The sequence below is a fragment of the Triticum dicoccoides genome, chromosome 2B (genome assembly GCF_002162155.2).
Source record: "Triticum dicoccoides isolate Atlit2015 ecotype Zavitan chromosome 2B, WEW_v2.0, whole genome shotgun sequence".
Taxonomy (NCBI): Eukaryota; Viridiplantae; Streptophyta; class Magnoliopsida; order Poales; family Poaceae; genus Triticum; species Triticum dicoccoides.
The window spans coordinates 270353336-270373138 of record NC_041383.1 but is presented as its reverse complement, the minus strand read 5'-3'; the positions used below and the strand labels follow the sequence as shown (position 1 = coordinate 270373138).

At 49.8% G+C, this 19803-nt stretch overlaps 2 protein-coding genes and 1 pseudogene across 2 annotated transcripts; 2 read left to right on the top strand and 1 right to left on the bottom strand.

Annotated features, from left to right (window-relative positions):
• Window positions 1-637: 637 nt before the first annotated feature.
• LOC119363482 (reactive Intermediate Deaminase A, chloroplastic-like) lies at window positions 638-5370 on the top strand. Its single transcript, XM_037628842.1, has 6 exons — window positions 638-876; window positions 2093-2208; window positions 2336-2380; window positions 4671-4744; window positions 4834-4883; window positions 5022-5370. Exons 1-6 carry the CDS (start codon window positions 720-722, stop codon window positions 5114-5116), a joined length of 537 nt encoding a protein of 178 aa, XP_037484739.1. The 5' UTR covers window positions 638-719; the 3' UTR covers window positions 5117-5370.
• A 5011-nt stretch (window positions 5371-10381) lies between these two features.
• On the top strand, window positions 10382-12495 carry LOC119363481 (annotated as a pseudogene).
• A 3299-nt stretch (window positions 12496-15794) lies between these two features.
• Window positions 15795-16742, bottom strand: LOC119363483. The gene has a single exon (XM_037628843.1). It carries the CDS (start codon window positions 16627-16629, stop codon window positions 16120-16122), a length of 510 nt encoding a protein of 169 aa, XP_037484740.1. The 5' UTR covers window positions 16630-16742; the 3' UTR covers window positions 15795-16119.
• Between the last annotated feature and the right edge of the window lie 3061 nt (window positions 16743-19803).

The window sequence follows — 19803 nt, the reverse complement described above, 5'->3', positions numbered from 1 at the left end:
TTGTGCAAATTTAGTTTTACTCGCTAACTTTAGGGGATCAGCTAGGTGAGGCGAAATTTTAGTGGAGTATATGTACTCCACTAAGGTATATACTTCGCTAATTTTAAGAAGAAATGCCCTTAGCATTTTTGGCGTCTCATTCAAATAGACCTCTTCTATTAAAATATGTTTTGGGTGCTAGTGCACAAGGATCTCCTTTTAAAAACTTTTCTAAAGAGGTGTTTTTCTTTTAGCAAAAGATAGATTTTATCGAGTCAAAGTGAAACATCAAAAGGATACAAACATAATAAGCTTTTACATAATTTCTCTCAAAAAAATAAGCCTTTACATAACTAAAATGTACACAACCATTTTAGAAGAGGCCACCGAAGCAGAAACCAGAAAAATAAACTTTGCCTATAAAACTCCAGTGATGTAAAATTCCTGCAAAACTTATTCAAACCAAACAAGGGTTAAACCGCGAGTACGTCATTCATTGAACATCCGTCCTTTAATGACGCTACTTTTTTGTTTTCTATTTAGGAACAAACAAACAAACGGTGCCTCCAAAGCGTACACAAGATAATCCGCCATCACATGTCGCGGTAGTTTTTTTTCTCTCTTAACATACTACAGTAGTAAGTACACTAGCGCGAAACTCGGGTCCATTCCAACAGAGAGCAACACAATCCAATCTTCTGCCGTCCCGTGCTCGTAGTTGGTGGAGTAGGGTTTTAGCCATGGCGTGGAGCGCCGCCGCCGCCGTCTCCAGGTTCGCCGCCTCCCCGGCCGCCGAGATCCGCCTGCCCTTCTCAGCAGCTGCCGCCGCCTCCGTCTCCTTCGCCGGCCGCCGCCGCTTCGGCCCCGTCGCCGCGTCCCTCGCCACCTCCGCCACCGGTACGCTCCTCATTTCCCTCTTCCCGCCGGTAGCGCATCGCCTTCACTTCCTCCTTCGAATCGATCCAACGCGTCGTAAGGAACGGATTCATTAGTTGTAGGATTCCTTTTTACGGAGTAATTTATAAGCTGAGCGCTCTCCCAGTTACTCGCAGTCGCAGATGCCGCTCATTTAGTTTGTCCATAAACAATACTGTAGAAGGTATTGCAGTACAGTTTTATGGGAATGCAGTTTTAAATGCTTGCAAAGGAAAACTGAAACATTAAGAAATGCTCTGCAATTTCCTTTCTGCTTGGAAATCTTTACTCTGATAGTCTGATTGCCTGGGTCATCTGGATGGTCAGTAATGGTTTCATTTTCAAAGGAAAACCACCAAGTTTGTACTCATGCCGTTCCAAGTTCAAACAGGAGTTGAACTTCAGATTCAAACGGAAAAAAATATCTTTCTTTTCCAGATTGCGTTAGCAACTTCAGATGATTAGCTTTGCTTCCATCCCTCATGGAAGTTAACCTCCTTGTTTCCTTTTCTCTTTGATTAGTTGTTGCTCTTTTTCTTTTTGAACCTTTTTCTGCACATTTCTTCATATGTGAAACACAAAAATATACGCTGTAGGAATTTGCTACTGTTTTTGGTCCCCAAAAAAAAAGGTTTGAGATGCATTTGTTGATTCTAGCTACTCTATCAAGAAGCGGCTAGGTATGAGAAAATATGCAAAGTGACATGTTTCTTCGCATAAGAAGCAATACGATTGGCGAATGAAGTGGAAACGCAAGCTTAGTCACCACAAGAAAGTTATAGGGCTGGGTGCATCTGACAGCAGCCATAGACAATAAGTATAAATAAGACATCTGACAGCAGCCATAGATAATAAGTATACATAAGACATCTATAAATTAGAAAAGCAAAGTTCTACTGTCAGGAGGACTGTTTTATGCTTGTCTGTTGAAGATTAAGATTCATAAGTGATTTCAAACTGTGGCTCACTGGCGATGATTAAAACTTTGGTGAACTACAAAATGGGCCAATAGATTTGTTCACTAATAGATCTTGAATATTTCTTGCCCTAATAAGCATAACTGCAGAGTTTTGTTTGCTCCTAATTTATAGCTTTGTGTGCCCTCGCTTGTCTCAAGCTTTTTGTTTGAGGTTCAGACCTGTTTAATCTGAACCCGCTGTTACATTGTGATGATGTTTGTAAAATATTCTATATATAGTTCAAAAGGAGGCTGTTCAGACGGAGAAGGCACCAGCAGCACTAGGCCCCTACTCCCAGGCGATAAAAGCAAACAATCTTGTGTTTGTCTCGGGCGTTCTTGGCCTAAATCCTGAGGTTTGCTGCTCAAACTTTTGTTTATTCATCATTTTTCTTGTTTCTCTATATCATAAAATCAATCTGTGCCTTTACTATTTGAAGATGCCAGTATAACTTATGTTGAGTGCCTGCCTTTTGTTTTCAGACAGGGAAGTTTGTCTCTGAAAGCGTGGAGGAGCAAACTGAGCAGGTGATGGCTTTGATGTTCCTGAATGTTGCCTACATTTCCTGACAGAAAAAGAAAAAAATATTGCTACATTATTTGAGCTTAGTGTGCCAGATGCAAACATTATGCCGCGCTTAGTTTCCGAGTTACTCCAAGTCACAACCGTTTCCTTGTGAGGCTTACCCATATATATTAGTATTATATACTTTGAATCTGCCAATGTATTTATTTTTCTGGTGCACAGAACACATTGCTCTGCCTTTTGGAGACCTCTGTTGGTAGACTTTGCATATTTGATTAGGGCATCTCCAACGGCAACCTGCAAATATCCTCCTGCATCCGTCCACGGACAGGGGGGTGGGGGGGGGGGGGCCCAGTCCGCGGACACGGATGCGGGAGGACGCCATCCAACCGTAGCCGCATATATTTTCACAACAACTCAAACAAACCGGACGAAATTCGATCAAATCGGGCGAATTTTGATATAAACCCGGCGGATTTCATTGAAACTAGGATAATTTGTACATAAAACCGGATGATATTTCGTCTGGTCAACTAAAAACCCTAAACTATCCTATACTTGACGGTGACCTTGTAGGCCATGCCGCCGGGCTGGCCGGCAGCTCCTCCTCCGTCATCGGCGCCGGATCTGGCGTTGTCGTCGTCATTGTCGTGCTTAGGGCTGCAGAAGGTGGCGGCGTCACTGCCGGGCTTCCCGGTGGCCGCCTGACGCTCGCGGATGATCCTCTCCGCTTCCTCCTGCACCGTGCGCACTGCGTCCGCGGCCATCGAGGACGTGGGTTGAGGGAGAGGGCGGCGGTTGTTGGACGAGGCGTCGATATCGGCGATGGACCATTCCTCGCCGTACCTGAGTATCTTGCTGTCTCCGACGTCATCACCGAGCGGTCTAGGGCCCAGGCGTACGCCAGGTCCGGGTCCGCCGTGATGTGTGGCTGGGGGGACGTGCGAGTCTGCGAACTTGGACCGGCGCGCGGCGTTGTGGCTGTCTCGCCGACGCTGCTCACGGTCGGTGTACTCCTACTGTTCATTGCGCTCTGGGAGGACGAACAGCTCCCGCTGCTGCTGAAGTATTGGAGAAGGCGACCGTGTGCCTGGGCAGGGGCAGCGGCGCGCGGCGCTCCTCCTTGATGACGCGATGGGGCGGCGGCGAGTGCCGCTCCTTGATGAAGCGCCGGGGCGGTGGTGAGAGCCGCTCCTCCTTAACGCGCCGGGGCGGCGGTGAGAGCCACTCCTCCTTGACGCGCCGGGGCGGCGGCGAGAGCCACACTTCCTTCACGCGACGTTTGATTTGGACACCGGGGCTACGCGGCGGCGGAGAGCCTGGAGGAGATGCCCACTCCGGCTTCATGGGGAGGAGCGCCCCGATGGCGGAGCCGGACCGTTGATGTGGACGACGGAGCGACGGAGCATCAACTCCATCTACTCCGCGTCGGTGGCGGCGTAGACCTGGCCTGGCACCGCCGACGCGGACTGCGGCGACTGCTGGTCCTCCTTGTCGCCTGAGGAGATGGCGAACTCCGCCCACGTCGAGTCGCTACTAGCCGATGAGGACGATGGCCCCGGAGTTCGAGGGCGGCGTTGCCATGATCCGCTAGATTCCGCCCCGGAAACGCCTGCCGGCGCCGACGCCCAGGACTTGCCCATCGCCGGAGATGTCGAGGAAGATGGGCAGGGAGGGGAGGAGGATGCGATGTGGACGGCGCCGGAGCGTGGCTTAAATAGCCGTGGTCAGCCGCTTTTTAATGCGGCGCAGCGGCCGGAGTTGGTTCCTCGGGAACCTGCGTCCGCATTGAAGCGTCGGCTGCCGAGAGGTCGCGTTGGTCAGCGCCGCCCTCCATCCCTCTGGTCACATCGCGACATCAATGCCGGCCTCCGCATGCTCCTGGGCCGGCATGAATGCAGCGCGGTAAGCGGCGCGTGCATCGGAAGGAAAGCGCGGGAGGGGCGGGTGACGTGTTTTTGGTGGGCCGGGGGGGGGGGTCAGAAGCGTGCGTGGGTTCGGTCCGGATTCCGCAAACCTCCCCACGTTTGTCGTCGGTTTGTGGGAGAAGTCGCGTCCAGACCGCCCCGCGGACCGATACCGCGTTGGATGGCTTCTGCGGTACGACGGTTGCGGGAGGTTTGCGGGTCTGCCTTGGAGATGCCCTTAGTCTCTATATTGAAATCATATGCAATTAGGTGATGGTATTGGTGATCCTGCCTTTGCAGTCACTAAATAAACGTCTCTTGTATCTGCTGCAACTTTGGTGCCCATTTCTGACATCTATTTTGCGTTTCTCCTGTTGTATGACAGGTTATGAAGAACATGGGTGAAATATTGAAAGCAAGTGGTGCTAGCTACTCATCAGTTGTCAAGACAACAATCATGTATGTAGTACTGCATGCCCTTTACATGGAATTTCTGTTGCTAAAAGATGTTATGATCCCTGGGAATAATTCCATCCTTGTACGTGCAGGTTAGCCGACCTACAGGATTTCAAGTACGTGAACGAGATTTATGCTAAATGTAAGCACGATGTTTGTACTCCCTTTATTGTTGTCAGCATCTATCTATGCCTCTGATTGCAGTAATTGAGACACGAACCGTGTGCAAGGATATTTCTTCACCTTGTTTCTGAATTTCTCAACCTTTTCTCCTTTGTAGATTTTCCAGCCCCTGCACCGGCGCGCTCGACCTACCAAGTCGCAGCTCTGCCACTGAACGCCAGGATTGAGATCGAGTGCATTGCTGCCCTCTAGTTACCTCGCGGCTGACCATCAAAAACCTCAATAAGCGTTCCATGCCCGTTGCAGCTGGCCACTACTATTCTGTAGTGCACTACATGACACTGTAATCCAATTAAGGTCTTGAACTGCGTGTGATCGGTGTACTGTCTCTCATCGTTTGGTCGCGGGGTATTTCTCCCTGTCCAATCTTATGCCTCGTCGTATAAGGAAACGTGAAATTAAAATGGTCAAATTGAGCGTATGAATTAGCCCATACTCTTTCTCCATAGTGTCGGTGGCCCCCCTTGTGTTTGATCTGAGCCTTTCACATCTAAACTGTCGAATCGAATCCCTACTTTTCTAGCTACGTCTCCCTCAGTTTCTTGTTGACCTGCTGTACTTACCTAGTCTGCGGTCCTCTTGTTTTAAGGAAACGAAATGTAGACGCAACGCAAGCGCGTGGACAACGGATATACAGGTGCGTGGCTTTTTATTTAAGGAACATGGAATGTGGGAATAATCGAACAGTGTGGATACTACTCCCCCTCTGAGCAACTCATAATTTATTCAGCAGCTTGTGTTGAAAAACTCTGGCTCTTTCCCTTTGAGAATCCGTTGAAAAACGCGTGCCTCGATCAATCCTAGTACTAGGAATTGAAAAATGTGGGTGACTACTTCTTTCGTTGAACTGCGGGTTTCTTTTCTTATTTACAGTTGTTCAACATGGAATATCTGTATACTTATCCTACCACTCTTGTAGAGATTCCACCGCCATTGTTTTGCACATAACAAGCAGCAGGCATTATGTTTCAAGACTAAAGTTTAAGGTATTAGCCAAAAAAAAAGACTAAAGTTTAAGGTACAAGTGCGATATAAAATGGGTGCCAGAAGCTTAATTAACCTCCCCAGATGGGCGTGGTATCTTTTTCGGATCTTCTAAACTCACTTCCCAGTTAAATATTCATGGGTAGACACACCAAGCATGAACTCTACACTTCTCGTTCAAAGTGAAACACGGGGCCGGTTTTATCCCAAGGAATTCAGAAGTCTAGATGCCAGCATATGCTGGTAGCTTTAAGGATCCGGTGAGATCTGACTTTGCGGTTACATATCAAACCATCCTGAACCTGATGGGTAGCTAGCTAGCTCCCAAAAGGATGACAGCATCTGGCGCGACTAGAATACCAAATAATCCTGATGAGGAGTCCACCAGCCAACGGAAGCACCCATCCCCTCACCTTTAGAAAAGGGGTAATGTAATGGGGAGCTTGCAAAAGCCAACTCCAATTAACATCCATATCATTTTGGCTTTCCGTGCTTTCTACTGGAATTGTGTGAAAGGTGCTGTATATAGTGGATATTCTCGTCGTAAAAGGCATGGGATATGCCTCCTGAGGAGACAAAGATGAGTCAGAGACACTTCCGTAGTGCGCAGTCCAGATTAGCAACAAAAGGACAGATGCTCTAGCCTCCACCATAGGCATGGAGTTAGTTTCATTTGCCTAAGATAAGAGGGAAAAGGAAAAAAAATGATGGAGAAAGAGGATGCGTACTGACCTACATATATAAACACTAGCGTTGCAATCAGCTGGAATCTTGCATGTGTATATGCTCATGATATCAGTATGCAGTTACACATATCAATTAACATCCATATCATTTTGGCTTTCCGTGCTTTCTACTGGAATTGTGTGAAAGGTGCTGTATATAGTGGGCGGAGCCGCCAAAGCCATGGTTTGGACTGGGCACTCCTTGCACCGAGGCCGACAGGGACCTTTTCGCGGCTGCTACGAAGGTCGTGATTGGCAATGGGGTCAAGGCTTAAGGCCGATGGACATTGCCCCTAAAATCTTTGAGATCTCAAAAGAGAAAGGCTGCTCTGTGAGGAAGGCACTCACTGATGAACTGTGGATATCACAGATTGACATGACAAATGGCATTACCGCAGGACATATACATGACTTCGTCACCCTTTGGAAGAAGTTGGATGGGATAATCCTGGATCATGGCACGCATGATACGACCACATGGAAGCTTACGGAGAGCGGTACTTACTCCACTTCTTCAGCCTATTCGCTACAGTTCGAGGGACGCACCTCAACACCACTCCTAAAGACCGTTTGGAAAGTCTGGGCAACTCCGAAATGCAAGTTCTTTGCTTGGTTAATCATTCACAACAGAGTATGGATGGCGGACAGGCTACAACGAAGGGGGTGTCCGACTTGCGGTTTGTGTCCTCTTTGCAGCCAAGTTCAGGAGTCTGCGGCGCACCTCCTATTCCAATGCCGGTTTTTGGTTGCGGTTTGGAATGCGGTAAAGGCGAAGATTGGGCTGAGCAATATTGTCACGGCGGACTGGGCGGCTATGCGAAGTGTCAGACATTAGTGGACCGAGATTGCGCTCGCGCGCTCGCCTAATGGGAAAGGTATGGCCTCCCTGCTTATGCTTATCTTTTGGGAACTTTGGAAGGAGAGGAACACTAGGGTCTTTCGGAACGTCTCCACGCCTACGACGATTCTCGTGAAAAAAATCATGGATGAGGCGACAATGCGGATGTTGGCGGGTGCCAAAGGGCTGGGTGTAATTTTACATCGCGAGTAGTTGCTTTATATTCACCTTTGTTCTGCCATTGTTTGGCTGTGGTCCTCGAACCTTGTTACAACTCTCTCTTAATTATTGAAATGGCAAATTCTTTGCCTCGTTTAAAAAAAACACATATCAATCAAACCATGAGATCATCATCCAGCATCCATTTGTACTACTACTCGGTTCCATTGCCCTTAATAATATAGCAACAAATCTAATAAATCTAACTGTAGTGGTTGGTATTTTCATTTTTTTTGAAGGTCGCCTGCCCAGATGAACCCCAAAAAAAAGGGATTTGCAGAAGGATTGACAAAAGGATTTGCCTGCCCACTGGCCCGCCACTACGCAGCTAATCAATCAAACGGCCAGATGTCTGGTTATCTATCGAGCACGTACGACGGTCGACGCCCCCACCAACCACGTGTGTGAGTAACTACACGGAACAATATATAGCTTGAGCTGCTAGCCGAGAAAACTCACCACTGCGATCATCAGATAAGGGCATATACAAAGGCATCTAGTCAGCTGTCTGTAACACAGTCCATGTAGGGAAAAAAGTGACGTGGAGGAGAGAGAAAAAGAAAACCGCTAGAGGCTGTCTGCAGAAATATAGAAGGTCTGCTCCTGTATAAATCGCTGCTTATAGATGACTTCTTTTCCGTTGTACGAGTCCATCCCACGTCCTGGCTGATAGATCGCATGTTTGTGGGCCATATATTTACAAGCGGGAGATGATTAGATTGGAACAAAATAAGGTCCGGTTCCATCCCCTTAAAATCAGGGGGGAGATGATTAGATTAGAAAGGAAAAAAGAAAAAAGACAATTGTAGGATGAAGTGGGAGCACGGATGGGAGCATAAGGAGGGAGCAGGCAAGCTAGATCCGTTGAAGTGTGTACAGCCAGCCTAACCAGATGCCCTGTTGTACATTTTATTTTTGGCGGTATCTATAGATGATGTGTAGACATGCTATAGATAGCAGGCGTCTCTACTGATTTACATGCCATAAACCCCATCACTTTCAATTAGTTATTGGGGAGAAATGTGAAGGTCCGAGTGCGACCTCGCTGACACAGAAAAAACGTACTAGTACTATTACTATACTATCACGGTACTAGAAAAGATTGAAGTAGGTACGAGTCAGATTAGATATGCATCATCAACACCAAAAGAAAAACTTAAATGATAAGTAACACATGTGTGACACAAAGTAACACTGTCTTGATGTTTTTATAACTAAAATTAGCATAAAAAAGTTTTTTAAAAAAACTCCAAACAAAAAATTGTCATGCTTCATAATTAAAGTTGTCATCCTTAAACTATTAAACTTGCCATACAAAGCATCAAGTCGAAGTTGCTCCGAGCCAGACGTGTGACACTTATTATGAGGATTAAGGAAAAAAGTTACTCGCAGTCATGAGCCCGTGCCGTACGTCTCTTTCGGCCTCATTCAGTGATCTATGTGCGCCCGCCTCTACGTGTCACGTGTGTGTGGCCGGGCGGGCAACGGACGTGGACATGATCACATGATACGATAACGATAGACTGTTGAGGAGCAAGAGCCACAAGAATTGAAACATGAGTTACATGAGCAGCGTCTGAAACGGCCCCCGGAAGTTTGTAGCTAATTAAAACGATTTGAACCGGTGCGTGCATGTGCCGCCCTATCGCGAGACTATGGTCCCCGTACGCTTCATCTTACACAAGCAGCAGCTTCTCCCTCCCCGGCCCGGACTAGCCGTACGCAACACTAGTAGAAAGAAAGAGCACGAAGAGGAACAAGACCGAATCCGTCCATTGCACCGCCACCGGAAGCGAAGCGGTCGCTGTTTTGTTGGTTGGGCGGCCAGGCGGCGAAGGCAGGATATCCCCGATGTGGTGCTGGGGTACGCGCGCGCGAGCGACGTGAACAGGAGGCGTACAGGTTCACGCACCCATGGACTGGAGCGTCCTTGTCTTCCCAAAAGCACTGACACGAGACGAGGCGCACGCGCGCGGCCAAAAGCGCGCGTCCCTGTTGCCCTCTCTTGTCCACCGCTTCCTCCCTCTTTCCCTCGCTGCCTAGTACGTATGATGATCCATCTATCTCTGCTAGCTGATCCTCTTTTTCAACATGTACTACTCTATTCTAGTACTAGTAATATTCTGTCACTGCCATTGTGGATACACAGCCTCGTTTCAAGAGAGAAGTGTGGATACACAGCGGATAAGGTAAACAGAAGGAGTAGTACATAGGAAGCCCCAAAGGAATGTTCCTCCTGGCCTCCTAGCCATTTTAGAATAATGAGGTAATAGCATCCCAGGTACCCTAACTTGCACATAATGTGATGATTTAGTCTCAAAGTTGTAAAACTAGACCAAATCATACCTCAACTTGCACCAAATGTGATGTTTTAGTCCCAGGCCAATCACAGCTCGGCTGCCAAGTGGCTGGGCCGGTCAGCGCGCGGATTTTCTCACAAAACCCCCTGCCGTTTCGCTGAATCAACCCGCAGTCAACCAAGCGGAAGATTCCCAGAAGAAAAACGAGAGAAAAGCGAAGGGCAAAGGGCAGATGGCACTGTGTCGTGTACCTCCTTGTCCGAGCCCGCCCGTCGTGCTGCGCGCTGCCCCGATCCCGTACTGTACCCCAGCCAGCCGCCATGGTATATGATGCCCGGCTCGACCCCCGTCGCATTATCCTTTGTGCAGCCCCTTCCAACTGAAGATTTGCCGGCACGCACACGCAACAGACCAGACCCAACTGAACAAGAATGGACGCCACACGCGCCCTCCTCCTGCCCCGGACCGACGGCGCCGTGCCCGGCGTCGTGGACTTCCGCGGCGGCCCCGCCCCGCGCGCCTCCACCGGCCGATGGTCCGCCGCCATGTTCGTCCTCGGTACGTCCGGCCCCCGATCCAGTACATGGATGATTATCGATCGAGGGGTGGCCTTAATTTGGGTCTTTTCTGTGTCGTTTGGAATTGAAGGTGTGGAGATCGCGGAGCGGTTCGCGTACCACGGGGTGTCGGCCAACTTCATCAGCTACCTGACGGGCCCGCTGGGGGAGTCCACCGCCGGCGCCGCCGCGGCGATCAACGCGTGGAGCGGCGTCGTCACGATGTTGCCGCTGCTGGTCGCCTGCGTCGCCGACGCCTGGCTCGGGCGGTTCCGCACCATCGTGCTCGCCTCCGTCCTCTTCGTCGTGGTCAGCCCACTTTTCCCCTCCCGTAAAAATTCCCCTTTTGACATAAAAAGTGCTCCGTGAACGAACCCCTTTCTGTCCGCCCTCCCCCAATCAAGCCCGCGCACTTCCACTGACAGAGAAGTGCGTCCGACTGACCATTGACAGCCGGGTTGCCATTGCAGAGCATGGGCATGCTGACCCTGTCCTCGGCGCTCCCGGTGTTCCACTCGGACGGGTGCACCAGCTTCACCTCGCTCTCGGGCGCGTGCTCGCCGTCGCCGGTGCAGGTGACCATCTTCTACGTCTCGCTCTACCTGGTGGCGCTGGCGGAGGCCGGGCACAAGCCGTGGGCGCAGGCGTTCGGCGCCGACCAGTTCGACCAGCACCACCCCGAGGAGTCCGTCTCCCGGAGCTCCTTCTTCAACTGGTGGTACTTCGGCATGTGCTCCGGCACCGCCACCACCACCATGGCCTCCAGCTACATCCAGGACAACATCGGCTGGGGCCTCGGCTTCGGCATCCCCTGCCTCGTCATGGTCTTCGCGCTCGCCATGTTCCTGCTCGGCACCCGCCGGTATCGCTACTACACCTCCACCCGGTCCAGCCCCTTCGCCCGCCTCGCTAGGGCCTTCGTCACGCTCCTCAAAGGCTCCAAGTCCAGCCAATGCGCCAAGTATGATCACTCATCATCCATCATTTCTCGTTTGAAATCTGCAATTTGGCCATGAGAATTCTGAATGTATGATCTTGTCAGGCTTACATACAGTGCTAACTCTGAATGTGGTTGATCTGTTGTTTAGACAAGCAGTACTCTCGCGGGCGAGGATGGTGAGTTCAACGCGGAGCACCGGGAGGAAGTTCGGGGCCTGCTGCGGCTGTTCTCCATCTGGGCGACGTGCATCATCTACGCCGTCATCTTCTCCTAGTCGTCAACCTTCTTCACGAAGCAGGCGGCGACGCTGGACCTGCGGATCGGCGCCACCTTCCGCGTGCCGCCGGCGGCGCTGCAGACGTTCATCAGCCTGACCATCATCACCTTCATCCCAGTCTACGACCGGCTCTTCGTGCCGGCGGCGCGGCGGTTCACGCGCCTGTCCTCGGGCATCACCATGCTGCAGAGGATCGGCACCGGGCTGGTCCTCGCCCTGGTGGCCATGGTGGTGGCGGCGCTAGTGGAGGCGAGGCGGCTGGGCGTAGCGAGGGAGGCCGGCCTCGTGGACGACCCCAAGGCGGCGCTGCCGATGAGCCTGTGGTGGATGGTGCCGCAGTACGTGCTGTTCGGGCTGTCGGACGTGTTCGCCATGATCGGGCTGCAGGAGTTCTTCTACGACCAGGTCCCCGACGCGCTGCGCAGCCTGGGGCTGGCCTTCTTCCTCAGCATCTTCGGGGTGGGCCACTTCCTGAGCAGCTTCCTCATCTCCGCCATCGACGGCGCCACCAAGAAGGGTGGCGCCAGCTGGTTCTCCAACAACCTCAACCGCGCGCACCTCGACTACTTCTACTTGCTGCTCGCCGGGTTGATTCAACGAAACGCAGGGGGTTTTGTGAGAAAATCCGCGCTGACCGGCCCAGCCAATTGGCGAGCTGTGATTGGCCTGGGACTAAAACATCACATTGGATGCAAGTTGAGGTATGGTTTGGTTTAGTTTTGCAACTTTAGGACCAAATCATCATATTATGTGCAAGTTAGGGTACCTGGGATGCTATTACCTCTATACAGCATGAGTGGCATCTCTTCTGCCCACAATAGTATGCCCGTCGCCACAATACAAAATTGCGGAGACGCACATGCGCAAATGGCAACTAGTACTAGTAGTACTTTTATATTTCTGCGAATGGAACGTAGTATACTCGATCCACGGCTTGGACAACTTACAAGCATTCAAGCAATGGAGGCAAAACGCGTCGCCGGTGATTTCTTTTTCTTTAAACAGTGCACAGCGAGCTCCACTGAATTAGAGGACAAGGCATACGGTAATTCTCCAAGGCCCAATTTCTTAATAACACCTTTTTTTAAGAGAAAAACGCTAGGGCGCCTGCTTTACTATGAAAAGATTTCTTTTTAAACAACTTCATCTCAGAGCGTGTTTGACAATATTAAGCAAATAAATAGTAGGAGAGTTTGAAAGTCGATTATTAGTTCCAAAGGTACGTTTGGTGTGACGTGTAAATAAGAGCATATACAACCAGAGCCCTCAAATTGGCCCCAAAGGTCCGGGCCAGCTGCCATTGCCGAACTAAATATTGTCATCCAACCTGGTTTTCACAAAACCAGCCCAAACACCCTGGTTGTTCGGCAACCCCATATCCAGCCCATATGAGGCGGATATGGGGAGGCCTGGGCACGCCCGGGCACTGCCGCCACGTCGGCTGGCTCACTATGGTCCGCACGACCCCCTCTTCCATTGCTCTCACAAAAAACCCACCTGCTCAAACGAACCATAGTCAAACCCTCACCCAGATCAACCTTTTCGCTCCTCTCCCGTCTCCTCGTCATGTCCGCGATCTCATCCGGGACTCCGAACAACATTCGGTCACCAAATGATATAACTCATATAACACTATATCGTCAACGAACGTTAAGCGTGCGGATCTTACGGGTTCGAGAACTATGTAGACATGACTAAGACACCTCTCCGGTCAATAACCAATAGCGGAACCTGGATGCCTATATTGGCTCCTACATATTCTATGAAGATCTTTATCGGTCGAATCGTTATGACAACATACGTAATTTCCTTTGTCCATCAGTATGTTACTTGCCCCAGATTCGATCGTCGGTATCTCTATACCTAGTTTAATCTTATTACCGGAAGTCTCTTTACTCGTTCCGTAATACAACATCTCATAACTAACTCATTAGTCATTTGCTTGCAAGGCTTCTTATGATGTGTATTACAGAGAGGGCCCAGAGATACATCTCCGATACTCAGAGTGACAAATCCTAATCTTGATCTATGCCAACTCAACAAACACCTTCGGAGATACCTGTAGAGCATCTTTATGATCATCCAGTTACGTTGTGATGTTTGATAGCACACAAGGCATTCCTCTGGTATTCGGGAGTTGCATAATCTCATAGTCGAAGGAATATGTATTTGACATGAAGAAAGCAATAGCAATAAACTGAACGATCATTATGCCAAGCTAACGGATGGGTCTTGTTCATCATATCATTCTCCTAATGATGTGATTCCGTTATCAAGTGACAACACATGTCTATGGTTAGGACACCTTAACCATCTTTTGATCAACGAGCTAGTCTAGTAGAGGCTCACTAGGGACACGGTATTTGTTTATGTATCCACACATGTATTTAAGTTTTCGGTCAATACAATTCTAGCATGAATAATAAACCTTTATCATGATTAAGGAAATATAATAATAACCACTTTATTATTGCCTCTAGGGCAATATTTCCATCAACACATAAGGGATACAAGGGTTCAAATCCAACAGAAGAAGGCAAAAGATAAACTAGCTCATCCCAATCCTTAGAGTAATTGAGGGCATGATATCCAAGAGGATCTTCCCTAGAAGGGGTCTTGAATCCACTAGGGGATCTTTTCACATGGAGGCCTTGATCTCCATGGGAGAATGCTAGTGGACGAGCAAAACTCAATCTCAAATGAGCTAAACCTTTGCTAACCCTAGCTAGATGGAGGGGAGGTCTATATATAGTCTTCCACGAGAGAAGAGAGGAAGAGGGGGGATACATGGGCCTCTGGCCTGGTTGTGCAGGCCGGGGGCCGGATGTCACGCTATATGAGAGACACCGGATGTTCGGCCTGGAGGCTGGCCGTGGTACTGATGCCCTCGAGCCAAAATTTCATGGCTCGGCCGGATGTCCGGGGGGTCGATGCCAGATGTCCGGATCTTGTAGCACTACAAATGTTGCCTTGCTGTTGTTGTCTGCATCTCGGGGCGCCAGATGTCCGGCCGCTGTAGCATTTCAATGACTCCTTTCATCGTGCTTCCTTATCCTCATCCGTGGTGGGTTGATCTTTATTCCGAGCGTCTACGAGGTCATGTTCTTGATACCTAAGCACACACAACATTTCTGTTTGAGGTAGTAGCCATGTCTCTACTGGTTCATATTGAAGCTCATTAAGGAGAGATCGATAGCTCTTGCATGTACTCTAGTCATTGCTCCACTTGGTGCTTGGGGAGTCCACGGTTGGTTCATGGGAATGACCGTGGGATGCTCCGCATCATCCTTCCCCTCCTGCGCCAGCTCTGCCCGGGCATCGCTAGTTTCTCGTGCTTGCGGCTCCCGTGAGGATGCGGATGCCGGAGTCGGAGGGCAACGCGAGGCCAGCTCTTCCCGCCGACGCACCCGCTCCGCCCCCGTCGACCTAAAAGACATATGTAGTATAATCCGGCGAACTATTTCTCGTCCGATCTATTATGATGTTGATCAACATTGTTTACATTGTTGCATGCACTGTATGAATTTGAGTGCGGGCATATAGGGACTATGGTTGTGGACAGAGACAAATGGGGATTGCCCGGTCACTGCCAGCGAGAGCATCCGCCGGCGTATAGGGCCTTATATTAGGCAACTGTTGTTGTAGATACTATAAGTGGTGGCAGTTTGAGAAGAAATTTCGTCCCATACTCATTAACATGGGGAAGACGAGGGTGTGGAAATTGGCCTCCCAACGAAATAATGGAGCATATTTCTCATAAACTCAAACCTCATGCCTCCCAACCAATCCGAATTATAAGATGTTCTAGTAACTTTTTTTTTTCAAATCGGATGTATATTGATGTGTTTTAGCATATTTATCGCTGTTATGTAGTCCATATTAAAATTACAAAACGTATTATAATTCGAAAGAGAGGTCATACTAATTTCCCCAACCAAACCCACTATAATATTTGGGACATAGAAGATCGAGGAAAAAAACAACTTCTACATATACTACTGTACAAGCATGATTTGAAAGCATACTCAGGTGAAATGCACTACATGTCATTATTATTGCTCTCGTCACAAAGATGGGTCAGTTTTTGTTCTTTTCAGGCCACAACAAACTAGAAAGAATAATAGTAGTACTCCAACCATCTTCGGTTGAATCCTGCCCAACTACACAATCAACAACAATTCAACAAAATGTACAATGATTCTACAACAACAAACCACAGCATTTTTTGGTCTTTCTCGCTTCTCATAAACTCGTTGGAACAAAAATCAAACAAACCATATTACAAAATTTGCGACCCAAAGGAAGAAAAAAGGTGAATTTTCTGATTCCGAGCAGCCCGGCCGATTTAGTTGAGGTCATCCGGGGAATCCGGTTCGGCTCCAGACGGCGTCACGCACCCGCGACGCGTCCCGGCCCTTGAGCGTGCGTCCGACGCCCTCGACCACCGACGCCCTGGCCTGACGCCGCGCCAGGTACACGTGCGGCGGCACCCAGCCGTCGGCGTCGTCTTGCTGCTGCTCGTCGGGCTCGGGCTCCAGCTCCAGGTCGGCGAACCGGCTCGGCCACGCGGGCACCTCGACGGGCGCCGACGACGCCACCTGCCGCCCGTCCGCGAACGCCCGGCTGAGCCCGCCCACGCGCCGCGGCGGCTCGCCCCTGGGCGCCCTGTCCGTGCGCTGAATCCCGTCCTGATCCGCGGTGGTGGTTGGCGCGTCCGACGATGGAGAATACCAGACGTCCGATTCGGCCAGGTCCGGCAGGTCGTCGTAGGGGGACGGGGCGACGGTGGCGGAGCCGGGGCGGTGGTGGAAGCCGAGGAAGCGCTCGGCGGCAGAGAAGGCCGTCTGCTTGCGCGCCTTGGCCATCGGGCGCAGTACCGGCGGCTGGCTCCGGTCGATTGGTTTGGCTGAGCGCGCGCGCGCGGTGGGAAAGATGGGAGGTGGGAAAGACGGAGGAGCAGGAGAGTGTTGAGGGGGGGTTTGGCGCCCGGGGCCGGGGCTACCTGGCGAGGATTTATAGGCCACGGCGGCGGTGGTGGGAGGCGGGGCCCAGCCCACGCAGGAGCCCGAGCCCGGGTTGTTTGTCGTGACGGGCTCCCCGCAACTACCTTGGCGTTATGGTAATTCTCAAAAAAAAAAAAAAAAAAAAACCTTGGCGTTATGGTTAACGTGTCCACGCAGTATTCCCGGCTCCTTTTGGCTCCGCTTTTCTTTTTGTAGTTTCTCTCCTCCGTATACGGTCAATTCGTAGTTGTTTCTTTCGCTGTCTGCACACCTCAACACCTGCGTTACGAAACCTACGCGTGTGGCGCACTTTGTACTACTCCTCCGAGTACGAGTACTTATTAGACACGGTTTACAAACTTAGCCATACGTAACGTACGTATGGAGACGAGTGGATAACCTTTGCCTGTGTTGCGTCAATGCCACTGAAGTACTACTACTACAACGCCTAGGCTATATCCGGTGGAGGTATCTCATGTACTGTATGTCTGTATGTATGGATTAGCGAGAGCTTCGCTTGGGTGAAGGTGGATTTCCTTTTCTTTCATATAAATAAATAATGAAAAAAAAACACGCGTTGGTTTCTCGCCTGTGTTAAAGCCCATCTTGGTCGAGGGCCGAGAGCGGAAGCTTCGTGCTGCTGTTGCTTCTTCGTCTTGGTGTTGCATGGAAGCATATGCTCCCACCAATTATCCATGCATGGACACCTCGTGTCACACATGACGATGGCCTCCATTAGCATATTCGGATAGGATAGGATGCGGGGGATTAAGGGCATGTACAATGGTTGATAAGATAGTCTTATCTTAAGTTTTGCATGTAATTTAAAGATAACAAAAAAAAAGTCTACAATGGGTCATCTCTTAGTCTTATCTTCAATAACTAGCAATTCCTAAAAACATGGTGAGACATATTGTGCTAAGAGATCATCTCTTGTCTTCTCTTAAATAAGAGAAGACAAGCCTTTTCTTATGAGTTCTCTCTCCTCCACCTCATCATTGATCCTACGTGGCACTACTAAGATAGCACCATTGTACATGGCCTAAGACGACCCAGGGCAGGAGGGCCGGGTCCACGGCGCAGGGATAGATAGGGATTATCTAGGCGACTGCTGCACGGCACGGCACGCGCCGAGACGATGCAGATGCAGGTGGGGCAACCGTCCCCCACGTGGTGTGAGCTCCAGTGGTCGACACGAAAGCCTGCGCCACTGGCTGAGACGGTGGGCCCACCGGCAGCTTGTGTGCCGCGCTGGACGGCCGCAGACTGGCGGCGTAGCGTAGGTGCTCACGTCACCCTTTCTTTGGCCTCCTTCCAACAGATTTACAGGCAGGCAGGCGGCGTCCGTTCTCCTTTCACGTGCGGGTTCACCAATTCAATTCGTACCACCAACACGAGAGTTACGCCCAGCCCGTGATTATATTACGGGCAAAGCAAAAGTGCTCTACCTACTAATTGGTTTCTTGTACCTGGACCGGTACCTGTGCAAGGTACCCCGGACGGGTCTCATGGATGGACTTGTGGCTAATTGGTAGACACAATTTCCTCTCCTTTTCCTCTTCTCCAGGGCATACAATTTCCTGTAGCGCCTTTAGAAAGAAAAACAAAAAACAATTCACTGTAGTGAAGCCATCCTCGAGGGGAAGGTAAGTAGGGCTGCAAGAAAAGCTCGAGGCTCATGAGCCGCTCGAGATCGACTCGTTTTTTGACTCGACTCGAGATCGACTCGAAAAGAAACGAGCTGAGTTTGAACACTTTATGTAGATCGACCGAGAAACAAGTCGATCTTGAGCCAATGTTGGCTCGCTCTATTTGAGCTCGATAGCTCGACATAATATCATTATATTAAATGATCATGCTATATATTAAATGAAAATAAGCTAATTTATTACCATATATGCTATCCACAATTTTTCTCCATTTTATTTACCAACGAATATGAAAACTTAATTAAGTGTAGAGAAGATTTAGGCCCAGTTATGGCACGTGGTCGACTATGTGTTAAATATCCTATCTTTTTGGCAAAGATTCCCAGCATATTTGCCTTATTTTTTTGTTTTTCATCCATAGATTTATAATTTTTACCATCTCATTTAGCTCGAAACTAACTCGAGATCGACTCGAGATCGTTACAAGCTGAGCACGAGTCATGTTCTACAGCTCGATCATGAGCTTCACTTAGTTTGAGCTCGCTCGAATTTTCGTAAAAATTGAGCTGAGCCAACTCCAACTCGCTCGAGCTCGACTCGTTTGCAGCCCTAAAGGTAAGTTCATTCACGTCCGATGAATGCTTTCGATGCAGGGTGTGCTGGTGATGGTGAAACATGGTCCATGTACGATGAATGTTTTTCGGTACCTCCATTCCATGCATGCGGAACCAAGTAACTACAGTAATGCAAAACGCCAAAACCGCCAGCACTGAACGACTTGGCCGCCAAGTTTTTGGTACTGCTAGCTGGAGCATAAATGCAGCACGAGGAGCCAAAACAAAAGAATACAAAAACATTTTTTTTTCTAGTACATGAAAATATACAGAATCTGACTCATCAGACGTGGTCCATTGGTGGATGTGAGAGCGAAACATAAGTTTGACTTTGAATATGCTGCACAGAATTATATTCAGATCCAAGATTCCACTGTACTTGCAACCATCACGCCATGTCAAGTGAGATCTTAATAGCAACTTCAACGCGGCAACCCATTTCATCCGCCCGTGTCCGTTTGAATCAAAACGGACACAAAAAAGCCGGTCCAACGCGCCGACCTTAATAGACGCACGTCTCCTTTCCGACCGCCTGACGATCCATTACAAGCCCAAATTTGGGCCCCACTTACGTCGGCGCAGACACGAGACTGACACGCGTGACACCCGCCTACTCCTCCCCCTGGTCCGCCAGTCGGTGGCACATAAGCCATTCTCTTCTCCCATCCACAACAAGCAGCCGCCCGCCGCACCCACGTCTCCACCGCCGCCTAGTTCTGGTGCCCTCGCCAGCCGTCCGCACCCACATACCCCCCTGCAGCACACGCCTTCCA